The sequence below is a fragment of the Amblyraja radiata genome, chromosome 22 (assembly GCF_010909765.2).
Source record: "Amblyraja radiata isolate CabotCenter1 chromosome 22, sAmbRad1.1.pri, whole genome shotgun sequence".
Lineage (NCBI taxonomy): Eukaryota > Metazoa > Chordata > Chondrichthyes > Rajiformes > Rajidae > Amblyraja > Amblyraja radiata.
This window is the reverse complement of record NC_045977.1, coordinates 36,365,704-36,381,384: the sequence shown is the minus strand read 5'-3', so window position 1 is coordinate 36,381,384 and position 15,681 is coordinate 36,365,704. Positions and strand designations below refer to the sequence as shown.

General features: G+C 44.5%; 1 protein-coding gene across 1 annotated transcript; it reads right to left on the bottom strand.

Annotated features, from left to right (window-relative positions):
* Positions 1-1,316: 1,316 nt before the first annotated feature.
* LOC116985440 (probable cytosolic oligopeptidase A) lies at positions 1,317-15,218 on the bottom strand. Its single transcript, XM_033040230.1, has 6 exons — positions 15,183-15,218; positions 13,215-13,419; positions 11,064-11,139; positions 6,777-6,843; positions 5,044-5,204; positions 1,317-1,862 (listed from the first exon to the last, which is right to left on the bottom strand). The coding sequence occupies exons 1-6, from the start codon at positions 15,216-15,218 to the stop codon at positions 1,745-1,747; spliced, it is 663 nt and encodes a 220-aa protein (XP_032896121.1). The 3' UTR covers positions 1,317-1,744.
* Between the last annotated feature and the right edge of the window lie 463 nt (positions 15,219-15,681).

Below are 15,681 nucleotides of genomic sequence, written 5' to 3'. Positions count from 1 at the left end.
GCACCAACATTGTGTCTACTGCTAAGTGGAATAAAAAATTATGAATGAGCATTCCTTTTCTAAAATAATAATATTCAAAAAAAATCTGATCAGGCTCTGGACTGGAAATGTAGATACGGGGAACTGCAGATGCTGGTTTACAAAAAAAGGCACTAAAATAATTTACAATTGTGACAATTAAAAGATATTTGGGCAGGTGCATGGATGGGAGTGGTTTCGAGGGATAAGGGCCAAACGCAGGCAAGTGGGACTAGAGATGATGGGGCATCTCGGTTGGCATGGACAAGTTGGGTCGGATGGCCTGTTTCTCTGCTGTATGACTCTATGACCATGATACAAGGGTGGCACAGTGGCACTGCGGTAGAACTGCTGCCTTATAACGCTAGGGACCCGGGTTTGATTCTGACTATGGGTGCTGTCTGCGTGGAGTTTGTACATTCTCCCTGTGACCGCATGGGTTTTCTCCGGCTGCTCCGGTTTCCTCCCACATTCCAAAGATGTGCAGGTTAATTGCCTTCTGTAAAATTGCCCCTGGTGTGTAGGATATGAAAGTGGGACAACATAGAACTCCTGTACGGTTTTCGATGGTCAGCTTACACGCGGTAGGCCGAAGGGCTTGTTTCCGCGCTGCATCTTTAAATTCTGAACACAAAGTGCTGGAGTAAAGGGGCTGTCCCACTTGGGCGACCTAATCCGCAAGTTCTGGCGAGTTTGCCCTCGACTCATACTTGCAGTATGGTCGACACGAGGTCCTAGGAGGTCTTTGTAACTCTCCTTCATGCTCGAGAGTAGTCCCTGCGTACACGAGGCCTCAGCTAGGTCGCGGCATATTTTTCAACATGCTGAAAAATGCCCAAGAGTAAAAAAAGTCGCCATGGAAAAAATAGATACTTTTTTTATTCCTAGATTTAGTCGAAGTAGGTCGTAGTAGGTCGGCATGTTCCTCGTAGGTAATCGAGGGTAATCGAAAGTAATCGAAGGTAGTCAAAGGTAGTCGTAGATAGTCTTCATCATAGTCGAAGGACATCGACGGAGGTCGTCTTCACTCTCCACTATTTGGTGTACAAATGTCCCGAAGTTAGTCGTAGCTAGTCGAAGCTGGTCTTCAACATTGTCGAAGGAGGTCTTCAACATGACATTTTTATAAACTCTCCTAAACTTTTCTAAACTCGCCAATTAGGTCGCCCAAGTGGAACAGCCCCTTTACTCAGCAGGTCAAACAGTATCGCTAAAGAACATGGATAGGCGACGTTTTGGGTCGCGACCCTTCTTCGGTCAGGGAACCTCTGTTTGAAAGCCAATCTCAAAGAAATGGCAGGCAAGAAGTTGAAGAAGTGGGAAAAACTGTTTATTGATATTTGAAACAAATGGAGTACCCCTGAAAGTACATGTGTATATCATACAGCATATATCCTACAACATAAATATATCCGACAGCATAAATAAATGCTCAGCAGAAGCAAATACTGAGAGTGCAACTAAGATTCTAAATGTATGAAACAAAATACTTCATGTGAATTAAAGATTCAGTTTGAAAGATTACCATATGAAGTTTTTATCCTAAAGATTCTAAAAAGGATGGTCATTAAGAAATCCAAAATTGGAGTTGGCTACAGACAAATCTTGGCGACCGTCAGGAGGATTTGAAAACTTAAACCTTCCAATTTCACTGAGAGCGATTAATGTCTGTGATACACATGGCTGTTTAACTAAAGCCGGCTCTTGACATCACTCTTAGTGGGATTCATACAAGCCCGTAAGTTTTGAGGAGGAATTTCAGTTGTGGGTCACGACCTCTGAACATTCGAAACACTTCTTTCGGGTCAGTTCCACCCCCAAGACTTAGTACGGTGTCTCTGAACCTGCAGTCAAGGGAGGAGATGGAAGAGACATGACATAAAGCAGAGATTCAGAAAGGATGGCATATGAGTGATACCCTGATACTGCGGCTAGCCTGCAATGAATGCAGAGCCTGCAGCAGCCTGGGGCTGGCATGACTGGGCGCCGCTCTAAGAGGGGGGCAGTGCAGTGCCTCGATGGTGGACTAGGCCGCTGGAGGCCCTGCAGCAGCCTGGAGCTTGGCTGGGAGAGACTGGAGCAGAATGTCTCAGAACTAACTCTCCAGTAAATACACACCACTGGACAAAGGGAGCAACTGGAGTCATCTACAGTTGTTTCCTATCCGTCCCCCTCCTGTGGCCAGTGCCAAGGTTATTCTCCACAATACCTGACCTGCTAATAACATCGTCCAAGTAGAAACATTGCCTGAAACGTCGCCTATCCATTCGGTCCACAGAGGCTGCCTGACCCGCTGAGTTACTCCAGCACTTTGTGCTTTGCTCAAGATTTCAGCATCTGCAGTTCCTTGTGTCTCCATCCAAGTAGGTTATCTGGTTATTACCACTTTGCTTGCTTAGTTTAGTTTTGATATAGATACAGCTGGGAAACAGGCCCTTCAGCCCACCAAGTCCATGCCGACCATCGATCATTCGTTCCCACTTTCTATGTTGTCCCACTTTCTCATCCACTAGAGGCCAATTGCCCTCCATATGAATCTGGTGCCCAGAGGAGAAGATGCCATTTAACAATAAAGTTACTGGAGAGATGGAAATATAGAAACATAGAAAATAGGTGCAGGAGTAGGCCATTCGGCCCTTCGAGCCTGCACCGTCATTCGATATGATCATGGCTGATCATCCAACTCAGTATCCCCTCCTCTCCATACAAGGGCCACATCTAACTCCCTCTTAAATATAGCCAATGAACTGGCCTCAACTACCTTCTGTGGCAGAGAATTCCACAGATTCATCACTCTCTGTGTAAAAAATGATTTTCTCATCTCGGTCCTAAAAGATTTCCCTCTTATCCTTAAACTGTGACCCATTGTTCTGGACTTCCCCAACATCGGGAATAATCTTCCTGCATCTAGCCTGTCCAACCCCTTAAGAATTTTGTACGTTTCTATAAGATCCCCCCTCAATCTTCTGAATTCTAGCGAGTACAAGCCGAGTCTATCCAGTCTTTCTTCATATGAAAGTCCTGACATCCCAGGAATCAGTCTGGTGGAGTAACACTGAACCATTAAATACACTCTGTTCTCCCAACCTTGTGGCAGAGTGGGCAGAATGTGGCACGATACACAAGAGTTTCCATGACTGGTGAGTGCTATTGGCCATTAGAGGTTCCCTCCTGCTCCACACCAACTGGCTGTCTCCAAAACACCGGCCATCTTTGAGTTTCTCACACACTGTGAATGGGTCGATTGTAATCGTGTATTGTCTTTACGCTGACCGGTTAGCAAGCAACAAAAAAGCTTTTCACTGTACCTCGGTACACGTGACAATAAACTAAACTAAACCAAGTTGTCATTTAAAGATAATGTTGCAGGAGCTATGCAGCAACACTAAATGCACTCATGGTCATGGAGTCATTCAGCGTGGAAACAAGCCCTTTGATCCATCTTGCCCACGCCAAACAAGATGCATTATCTACACTAGTCCCACCTGCCTGCGTTTACCCTACATGCCTCTAAACCTGTCCTATCCATGTACCTGTCTATATGTTTCGAAAAGGTTGTGATAGTCCATGCCTCAAGTACCTCCTCCAGGCAACGTTCCATATACCCACCACCCTTTGTGTGAAAAAGTTACCCCTCAGGTTCCTATTAAATCTTTCTCCTCTCACCTTAAACCTATGTCCTCTTATTCTTGATTCCCCTACACTGAGCGTAAGACTGTGTGTTTACCCAGTCTGGTTCCTGTCATGATTTTGTACACCTCTATCAGATCACCGCTCATCCTCCTGTTCTCCAAGGAATAACGTTCTAGCCTGCTCAACCTCTCCCAATAACTCAGGCCATCAAGAACCAGCAACATCCTTGTAAATCTTCTCTGCGCCCTTTCCAGCTTTCCTATAACACGGTGACCAAAACTGAACACAATACTCTAAACGTGGCCTCACCAATATTTTATATAACTGCATCATGACCTCCCAACTTCTCTACTCAATACTGTGACTGATGAAGGCCAAAGTGCCAAAAGCCTTACTGTATCTATCTGTGATGCAACTTCCGATGAACTGTGTACCTGCTTGCCTAAGATAGACACAAAAAGCTGGCGTAACTCAGCGGGATAGGTGGCATCTTTGGAGAGAAGGAATGGGTGACATTTCGGATCGAGATCCTTCTTCAGACTCTAATTGATATGCAACAAGCTCCAATGGCCCAAGGAGCCTAACATAGAAACATAGAAACATAGAAAATAGGTGCAGGAGTAGGCCATTCGGCCCTTTGACCCTGCACCGCCATTCAATATGATCATGGCTGATCATCCAACTCAGTATCCCGTACCTGCCTTCTCTCCATACCCCCTGATCCCTTTAGCCACAAGGGCCACATCTAACTCCCTCTTAAGTACAGCCAATGAACTGGCCTCAACTACCTTCTGTGGCAGAGAGTTCCGGAGATTCACCACTCTGTGTGAAAAATGTTTTTTTCATCTCGGTCCTAAAGGATTTCCCCTCTATCCTTAAGCTGTGACCCCTTGTCCTGGACTTCCCCAACATCGGGAACAATCTTCCTGCATCTAGCCTGTCCAACCCCGTAAGAATTTTGTAAGTTTCTATAAGATCCCCCCTCAATCTCCTAAATTCTAGCGAGTACAAGCCGAGTCTATCCAGTCTTTCTTCATATGAAAGTCCTGACATCCCAGGAATTAGTCTGGTGAACCTTCTCTGCACTCCCTCTATGGCAATAATGTCCTTCCTCAGATTTGGAGACCAAAACTGTACGCAATACTCGAGGTGTGGTCTCACCAACACCCTGTACAACTGCAGTAGAACCACCCTACTCCAATACTCAAAACGCTACTTTGAGTTTCTTACACACTGTAAATGGATCGATTGTAATTGTGTGCTGTCTTTCCGCTGACTGGTTAGCACGCAACAAAAAAGCTTTTCACTGTACCTCGGTACACGTGACAATAAACTAAACTAAACCGGTCTGAACATGTTCATCCGAGCCTCTGAATTCCCGCGATTGTTTACCTGCGGCCAACCTTGGACACTTCGCTCCGATTTTGTAAACCCACTTCCTCGAAGGCTCCAAAGGCATCCTGGGAGATCACCTCCGCCCACTCGTAGGCATAATATGCAGCTGCATAATTACCGGCGAAGATGTGCAGAAATGTACACGGGATACAGTCCTCCTGAGAGAGAGAGAGAGAGAGAGAGAGAACACATGGGGCAACAAGAATGATAACCTAACCCACCTCTTTATCTGCGTGAGTCCTTAAATATCCTTCTCTATGCATTTGAGGACACAGAGTGCGTGAGTAACTCAGCGAGACAGGCAGCATCTCTGGAGAACATGGTAAGGTGGCGTTTCTGGTCAGGAACCTTCTTCAGACTGATTGTGGTGCGGGACGGGGTCGGGAATGGGTGAAAGCTGGAAGAGAGGCAGGACAAAGTCTGGCAAGTGATGGGTGGATACAGGTGAGGGGGTTTTAATAGGCAGATGGTTAGACGAAGGGCAGAGATGAAGAGACAGAAGGATAAGGATGGGGAGTTGCAAATAGTGATGCTAGAGGAAGGAATGTAGGTGGACGGGGTGGGGCACAGGGAAGAGAGAAGTGGAAAAAGGTGGGTTGGGGGGAGAGGTTGGTTAGTTACCTGAACTCGGAAAATTCAATGTTCCTCCCATTGGGTTCCTTACAATATACAATTGAATGGTTTACCTGTGATTGTGGATTGACCTCTGAGTCTGGAGTAACTCAGCGGGTCAGGCAACACCCCTGGAGAACATGTGGTAGGTGACATTTCGGGTCGGGACCCTTCTTCAGACTGAAAACGACTCCTGACCCGAAAAAGAAACGTATCCGTTTCCTTCAGAGATGCTGCCTGACCCGCTGAGGTTATGTTGACCTCCCAACTTTATGCCACGCCATTTGATACCTTCAGAGCAGCAAGCAACTAATTCCTGAAAATCTCTGTTATTTCACCTCAATACTTAATACCCTGGTTTGATTAGAACATGTATATTCTCAGTTTCAGGAAGGTAGTTCCATTTCTAGGAATTGTTGTAGGTGGATTATTCCACCAGCACCATTTTGCCATGGATGTTTGATATTTACTATTCTTAGGCTGTTCCTCAGATTTGCAGATGATTTGCTTCCACTCTGGCTTTGTGGGTTCTGAGATGACTGGCAAAGTCAAGGTAAGAACTGGACTTTACCATAGGTAGTAAAGGAGCTAACTGATGGGGCAGGCAGGTCAGTTGTTTGTGAGGTGAGCGCATCCTTAGAAGCGTCGTCTCTGTCCACCCAGTTATCTCCGAGGATAAACCTTGGACTAGTTTTTTTTGAGAGCCTGATATCAGATATTTAAATGATGTGGCCTGCCCGATGTTTCTGATTGAAACTAGTGTCTCAGTGCTGCGGATATTGATCTGGGAGAGGACGTCGAGGTTGAATTTTGAAGAAAGTATTTGTGGTGTTTTTACAATGCCTTGAGGTGCCTGCCGTAAGTTATCCAGGTCTCAGAAAAATATCAGTGGGATATCCCAAAGAAATCCAACCTTATTTGTCATTCACTGAGGTGGAACCTTGGCGAAGCTTGCTGGATGTACAAGTGTCCAACATTTCCTGCCACAGCCCTGTCAACAATCCCAATCATCTCCTCCATGATTCGAGCAAGTTTGTTCCACACGTCCTCCTTTCTTTGAAGCCTTTAGGCAGAAGCATGAGTGAGAACTCAATACATATCAATGACTAATCACTCACATGGAGTGGCTTCATCACTGTGAATATTTCAGCAACTTCTTCCACAACTGACATCCACGAATCTGAGCTGGAGAAATGTGGAAAAATTAATGTCATGTTTGGTTTGGTTTAGTTTAGAGATACAGCACAGAAGCAGGCCCTTCGGCCCACCGACTCATCCTTTCTCTGCTACTTAAAGCGGGTCCCATTTTCTATCAGTTCTGGTCGAAGGTCATCGACCTGAAATGTTAACTCTGTTTCTCTCTGCACAGATGCTGCCTGATCTGATAAGTATTTCTAATTCTCATTTCAGATATTAGACCTCTGTGATACCTCCTTTGTCCTGCACTGCTCAGTGCCTGACCAGGTTTCGAGCTGTGAATCAGTTAACCGTTCTTGGTTAGTATGGATGTCAAAGGTTACGGGTGGATAGGCAGTAGAATGGGGTTGAAAGGGAAACTTAGATCAGCCATGATTTGAATGGCGGAGTAGACTCGATGGGCCGAATGGCCCAATTCTGTTCCTATGTCTTATGGTCTAAGGTAGATCGGACCACGGTTGGCGGGCCGAGCCGATCATGGATGATGCAGGGGATCAGGAGCCTCTCCGGTAGAACGAACACGCGGGAATCCAGACTTGGAACTTGATGAAATGGCTCCACACATGTCGCCATTATTATATGTAAAATTTATTTCACTATGTAGTGTTTAATTGCAGATGTGGGAATCATATAACATTAAGCAGACCCATCCTGATGGTATTATAACCATATAACAATTACAGCACGGAAACAGGCCATCTCGACCCTTCTAGTCCGTGCCGAACACGTATTCTCCCCTAGTCCCATATACCTGCGCTCAGACCATAACCCTCCATTCCTTTCCCGTCCATATAACTATCCAATTTATTTTTAAATAATAAAAACGAACCTGCCTTCACCACCTTCACTGGAAGCTCATTCCACACAGCCACCACTCTCTGAGTAAAGAAGTTCCCCCTCATGTTATCCCTAAACTTCTGTCCCTTAATTCTCAAGTCATGTCCCCTTGTTTGAATCTTCCCTACTCTCAGTGGGAAAAGCTTATCCACGTCAACTCTGTCTATCCCTCTCATCATTTTAAAGACCTCTATCAAGTCCCCCCTTAACCTTCTGCGCTCCAAAGAATAAAGCCCTAACTTGTTCAACCTTTCTCTGTAACTTAGTTGCTGAAACCCAGGCAACATTCTAGTAAATCTCCTCTGTACTATCTCTATTTTGTTGACATCCTTTCTATAATTAGGCGACCAAAATTGTACACCATACTCCAGAATTGGCCTCACCAATGCCTTGTACAATTTTAATATTACATCCCAACTTCTATACGCAATGCTCTGATTTATAAAGGCCAGCACACCAAAAGCTTTCTTTACCACCCTATCTACATGAGATTCCACTTTCAGGGAACTGTGCACAGTTATTCCCAGATCCCTCTGTTCACCTGCATTCTTCAATTCCCTACCATTTATCATGTACGTCCTATTTTGATTTGCCCTGCCAAGATGTAGCACCTCACACTTATCAGCATTAAACTCCATCTGCCATCTTTCAGCCCACTCTTCCAACTGGCATAAATCTCTCTGTAGACTTTGAAAATCTACTTCATTATCCACAACCCCGCCTATCTTAGTATCATCTGCATACTTACTAATCCAATTTACCACACCATCATCCAGATCATTGATGTACATGACAAACAACAGTGGATCCAACACAGATCCCTGTGGCACCCCACTAGTCACTGGCCTCCAACCTGACAAACAACCATCCACCATTACTCTCAGGCATCTCCCATTCAGCCACTGTTGAATCCATCTTGCTACTCCACCATTAATACCCAACAATTGAACCTTCTTAACCAACCTTCCGTGAGGAACCTTGTCAAAGGCCTTACTGAAGTCCATATATACAACATCCACTGCTTTACCCTCATCAATTTCCCGAGTAACCTCTTCAAAAAATTCAAGAAGATTAGTCAAACATGACCTTCCAGGCACAAATCCATGTTGACTGTTCCTAATCAGACCCTGTTTATCCAGATGCTTATATATATTATCTCTATCCTTTCCATTAATTTGCCCACCACTGATGTCAAACTAACAGGTCTATAATTGCTAGGTTTACTCTTAGACCCCTTTTTAAACAATGGAACAACATGCGCAGTACGCCAATCCTCCGGCACTATTCCCGTTTCTAATGACATTTGAAATATTTCTGTCATAGCCCCTGCTATTTCTATACTAACTTCCCTCAATGTCCTAGGGAATATCCTGTCCGGACCTGGAGACTTATCCACTTTTATATTTCTCAAAAGTGTCAGTACTTCCTCTTCTTTGAATCTCATAGTTTCCATAGCTACTCTACTTGTTTCCCTTACCTCACATAATTCAATATCCTTCTACTTGGTGAATACCGAAGAAAATAAATTGTTCAATATCTCCCCCATCTCTTTTGGCTCTGCAGATAGCTGTCCACTCTGATTGTTCCCGATGTTGGGGAAGTCCAGGACAAGGGGTCACAGCTTAAGGATAAGGGGGAAATCCTTTAAAACAGAGATGAGAAAAACTTTTTTCACACAGAGAGTGGTGATTCTCTGGAACTCTCTGCCACAGAGGGTAGTTGAGGCCAGTTCATTGGCTATATTTAAGAGGGAGTTAGATGTGGCCCTTGTGGCTAAGGGGATCAGAGGGTATGGAGAGAAGGCAGGTACGGGATACTGAGTTGGATGATCAGCCATGATCATATTGAATGGCGGTGCAGGCTCGAAGGGCCGAATGGCCTACTCCTGCACCTAATTTCTATGTTTCTATGTTTCTATGACTCTCTAATGGACCACTTTTATCCCTCGTTATCCTTTTGCTATTAATATAGCTGTAGAAACCCTTTCGATTTACTTTCACCTTACTTGCCAAAGCAACCTCATATCTTCTTTTAGCTTTTCTAATTTCTTTCTTAAGATTCTTTTTACATTCTTTATACTCCTCAAGCACCTCATTTACTCCATGCTGCCTATAATTATTGTAGATCTCTCTCTTTTTCCGAACCAAGTGTCCAATTTCCCTTGAAAACCATGGCTCTTTCCGATTTTTACTATTTCCTTTCAACCGAACAGGGACATAAAGATTCTGTACTCTTAAAATGTCACCTTTAAATGTCTTCCATTTCTCTTCCACATCTTTAAAACAAACTGGCCCAATTTACTCCTTTTAAATCCTTTCGCATCTCCTCAAAGTTAGCCTTTCTCCAATCAAAAATCTCAACCCTAGGTCCAGTTCTGACCCTCTCCATAATTATATTGAAACTAATGGTATTGTGATCACTGGTCCCGAACTGTTCCCCAACGCATACCTCTGCCACCTGACCCGTCTCATTTCCTAACAGGAGGTCCAGCACCGCTCCTTCTCTAGTAGGTACTTCTATGTATTGCTGCAAAAAACTATCCTGCACACATTTTACAAACTCCAACCCATCCAGCCCATTTACAGAATGTGTTTCCCAGTCTATGTGTGGAAAATTGAAATCTCCCACAATCACTACCTTGTGCTTACTACTAATATCTGCAATCTCCTTACATATTTGCTCTTCCAATTCTCGCTCCCCATTTGGCGGTCTATAATACACCCCTATAAGTGTTGCTACCCCTTTCCCATTTCTTAGTTCCACCCAAATAGCCTCCCTAGATGAGCCCTCTGATCTATCCTGCCAAAGCACTGCTGTAATATCTTCCCTGATAAGCAATGCAACACCTCCACCTCTTGCCCCTCCAATTCTATCACACCTGAAGCAACGAAATCCTGGAATATTTAGTTTCCAATCACAGCCCTCCTGCAACCATGTTTCACTGATCGCCACAACATCATACTTCCAGGTGTCAATCCAGGCTCTAAGTTCATCCACCTTTCTTACAATGCTCCTAGCATTAAAATATACACATTTAAGAAACCCACCCTCTCTTATTCTCTGTTTATTGTCTTTTTCTTCTCTCATGACAGAATCCTCCTCGTGGCGATCCCCGGAAACGACAACATGATGCACTTTGTGACACGTCGGGCGACCAATTCGTCTGATACACGAGCGAACAATTGCAGATGTGACAATAAATATCCATTAAACCAGCGATCTAACAGTCGTGATGCAGACTTATCTGCCCTTCTGTCCATATCTAATGATCTTACACATTCAACAGCTGAAAACTGAGCCTAAATCTTTCCCACTCTGCACCTCGCACTATGAAAGTCTGATTCACCCTGTAGACCCGGGGGAAGGTTTACCTTGTGTGTAACTTCATATCCAGTGCTGATAGGAACACCTGCCTCAGTAACACAGACCCTCCCCGGTACTTGCATGCTGCAATATAGACACAAAATAAAATTGTGAAATTGTATACTATTATTACTTTAAAATATAGATTTTATATCATGGGGATGATGCAGAAAATATCCCACACAATGCCACAATTTGATATTCCTAGGCTATCTTGACCTATTTTTAGGGTTAATCATTCATCTATAATTTGAAATCCATTTCTACTTTACATTAAATTCCTTCTTTAGTATAACAGAAAGTGTTGGAGGAACTCAGTGGGTGAGATGGGACTAGTGTAGATGGGGCACCTTGGTCCGCATGGGCAGGTTGGGCCGAAGGGCCAGTTCCCATGCTGTAGGACTATAATTAAAGACTGGATATTTTAATGAACTTTGAAGGTACAAGATGGCAACTCTTTGAGCACTGCCTCACTGCCTCAGATTTTATTTACTATAACCAATGCACTTTTTAACCTATGTGCAACTGTATGTATGTACGGTATGATTTTGAGATACAAGGAACTGCAGATGCAGATTAATGCAAAAAAAAAAAAAGAAAAAAAAAAGCACAAAGTGCTGGACTAACTCAACGGGTCAGGTAGCATCTCTGGAGAACATGGACGTTTAAGTTCAGTTTTGTTTATTGTTACGGGTACCGAGGTACAGTGAAATGTTTTTGTCGGGAACTTTCTTCTGACATTCTGCAGAAGTACCCCGATCTGAAACGTCACCCATTCATGTTCTCCAGAGATGCTCTTTGACCTGCTGAGTTGCTCCAGCAGTTTGTGTCTTATGTTGTGGTTTGATTTTACTGGATTGATTGCACAATAATGCTTTTCACTGCAAGGGGTACATGTGACAATAAAGTATTTATTAAAGTGTATTATTGAACTATTGCACAAGGGTGATAAATATTTGGGAACATCAAGAGCGCAAAGCTCTGTCCAAAGATAGACACAAAGTGCTGGAGAAACCCAGCGGGTCAGGCAGCATCTCTGGAGAACATGGAAACATAGAAACATAGAAAATAGGTGCAGGAGTAGGCCATTCGGCCCTTCGAGCCTGCACCGCCATTCAATATGATCATGGCTGATCATCCAACTCAGTATCCTGTACCTGCCTTCTCTCCATACCCCCTGATCCCTTTAGCCACAAGGGCCACATCTAACTCCCTCTTAAATATAGCCAATGAACTGGCCTCAACTACCTTCTGAGGCAGAGAATTCCAGAGATTCACCACTCTCTGTGTAAAAAATGATTTTCTCATCTCGGTCCTAAAAGATTTCCCTCTTATCCTTAAACTGTGACCCCTTGTTCTGGACTTCCCCAACATCAGGAACAATCTTCCTGCATCTAGCCTGTCCAACCCCTTAAGAATTTTGTAAGTTTCTATAAGATCCCCCCTCAATCTTCTAAATTCTAGCGAGTACAAACCGAGTCTATCCAGTCTTTCTTCATATGAAAGTCCTGACATCCCAGGAAGGGTGACGTTTCAGTTCAGTTTAGTTTATTGTCACGTGTACTGAGGTACAGTGAAATATTTTGTTATGTACTATACAGCCAGTGGACAAAATGTTTAAGAAAGAACTGCAGATGCTGGTAAAATAGAAGGTTGGCACAAAATGCTGGAGTAACTCAGGGGTTGAGGCAGCATCTATGGAGAGAACGAATGGGCGACGTTACGGGTCGACCCGAAACATCGCCAATTCCTTCTCTCCACAGATGCTGCCTCACCCGCTGAGTTACTCCAGCATTTTGTGTCCACCATCCAGCCAGTGGAAATACATGATTACAACCGAGCCATTTACAGTGTATAGATACATGATAAGGGAATAACGTTTAGTGCGAGGTGAAGCCAGTAAAGTCCAATCAAAGATAGTCTTTGGGGTCAGGTCGGGGCACTTCTGCGGAAGGCCTGAAGAAAGGTCCCGACTGGGAACGTCACCTAACCATGTTCTCCGGAGCTGCTGCCTGACCCGCAGAGTCACTTCAGCACTTTGTGTCTATCTATCATTAGGTGATGTTTCTGGTCGGGACTCTTCTTCAGTTATGCAAGCCATCAGCGTAGTCCCACCAACTCAGAAGTATAAAATAACTTGTAGGAATGTTAATCTATACCTTTCAACAGTTGTTCAAAGGCGTCCTGTGGCAACGGTTCCCCTGTCTGGTAGTGGCCGCTGATCAGTGCTATGGTGTTGCTATCGTACACCCAGTTTTCCATGAACTGCGAGGGGAATTCGATGGCATCCCACTCAATGTTGCTGAGTCCGGCCGCCATTGCGTAGGGCACCGTGGTCAGCATGTGTTGCAGCGCGTGTCCGAACTGTGTGGGCACAATTCACAACAAACACAGCCTGAACACAATGATTATAGTCGTCACCCCTTAATGTCATCATTTAAACATTCTAAACAAAACTTGATAAATCCATATGTGGTTCTTTCCTGCATTAAAAGAGTCATGGAGTCATTCTGTCATGCAGCAGGGACAAACAGGCCGTTCGGCCAGACTTTCCCATGCCGACTAAGATGCCCCATCTACCCTAGTCCCACCTGCCCACGTTTGGTCCATATCCCTCTAAACCTATCCCTTCCATGTAACTTTCCAAATGTCTTTTACAGAGCTGCTACCTCACAGTGCCAGAAACCCAAATCGTGACCTCGGCTGCTGTCTATGTGGAGTTTGCATGCTCTCCCTGAGACCGTGTGGGTTTCCACCACGTCCCAAAGACGTGCGGGTTTGCATGTTAATGGGCCCCTGTAAATTGCCCCCAGTGTGCAGGGAGTTGTTGGGAAACTAGTGTGAACGGGTGATCGATGGTCGGCGTGGGCTCAGCGGGCTGAAGGGCCTGTTTCCATGCTGTATTCTCAAATAAGAAAATGCCAGCTCCTGAACCAACCAAAAGACAGTCAGCACTTACAGCTTAAATAAGGATGCGAGCAGTCACAAGAGGCCAGAAGTAGTGCATTCACTGTCTAAGCACGTGGTCATGAATTCATGATGAATATTGGCAGAACATTTTCACTGAGATGACAAATGCTAGCCTTGAGCCTTCAACCATGAAATGCTTTCTCAAAGGATTTATGAGGAGGATATCAGGGCTGGAGAATTATATGTTTAAAGGCAGGCTGTCGAGGTTGTTTTCTTTGGAACAAAGGAGACTGAGGGGAGATTTAATCGAGATCTATAAAATCCTGAGAAGGTGAACAGAAATAACTTGTTTTTCTCGCTGGAGAAGATCTTTATGTAGGAAGTGTGGATGAAAATGAATTGGTGGGAGAGGTTTCAGTAAAAACATCACTATGAGCAGAGGAGGTCTGGAACTCAGGGGCTGAAATGTTGGTGGAGGCAGTAACCATGGCACATTTATACATTATGGTGAGCATTTGATGAGCCTTCATCCACAGTGACATGGACAGAAGCTGGAAAGTGGAATTAAGTTAGAGTTAATTCTTGGCAGGCAAGAATATGATGGGCCAAATGGCCTCCTTCTCTGCCACAATGAGTGGCACAGCTTGCAGAGCTGCTGCATCACAGCGCCAGAGACCCGGGTTCGATCCGGATCTCGGCTGCTGTCTCTGCGGCGTTTGCACGTTCACCCTGTGACCTGCGTGGGTTTCCTCCGGGTGCTCTGGTTTCCTCCCACAACCCAAAGACGTGCGGGTTAGTAGGTTAATTGGCCCTCCGTAAATTGGCCAGAGTGTGTAGAGAGCAGGTCAAAAAGTGGGATAACCACAGGACTAGTGAATGGGTAGACACAAAAAGCTGGTGTAACTCAGCGGGACAGGCAGCATCTCTGGAGAGAAGGAATGGGTGACATTTCAGGCTGAATTCTGAAGACGTGTCTCGACCCGAAACCTCACCCGTTCCTTCTTACTCCAGCATTTTGTGTCTATCTAGATACATCCATACATACATACACACACACACACACATAAAACAAACAATAATAGTGCAAAAAAGACAAAAACAAGTCTATGTAGTTGAGAGCTTATTTGGAGGTTGCATGAATCCAATTTCCAAATTTAACAGAGCTAGGCAAGATTTGATTTGAATGTAACATCTGGCAATTTCACATGGTTGTTTACCTCATGGAAAAGGGTTTTGATCTCAGAAAAAGACATGAGCGAGGGAACAGAACCAGCTGGTGGCAGTTGGTTACACACTAGAAATGCCACAGGCCTCCTGTGTAATAGGTTGCTCTTGGCTGTTGGAAGAAAAGAGACAAAATAATCCCTAAAAGCATAAAAGCAGAAATATATTTTGGTATCCTTGTCATTCATTTTTATTATTAATTCCCCCCTCCACCCCCCCCCCCCCCACCACCACACAATCAGTCTGAAGAAGAGTCCCGACCCAAACAGTCACCTATCCATCTTCTCCACAGATGCTGCCTGACCCGCTGAGTTACTGCAGCACTTTGGGTCTGCATCTGCATTTCCTTGTTTCAACAAAAACTGTTCTTTCCAGGGTAATTTTAGTATACAGTGTTTAACTATGAGCATATTTCCACTTGACGTATGTTTGCATCTAACGCAGCATGTGAATGTATTTGAAATTATTTGACAATATCTTCAAGACTGTTAA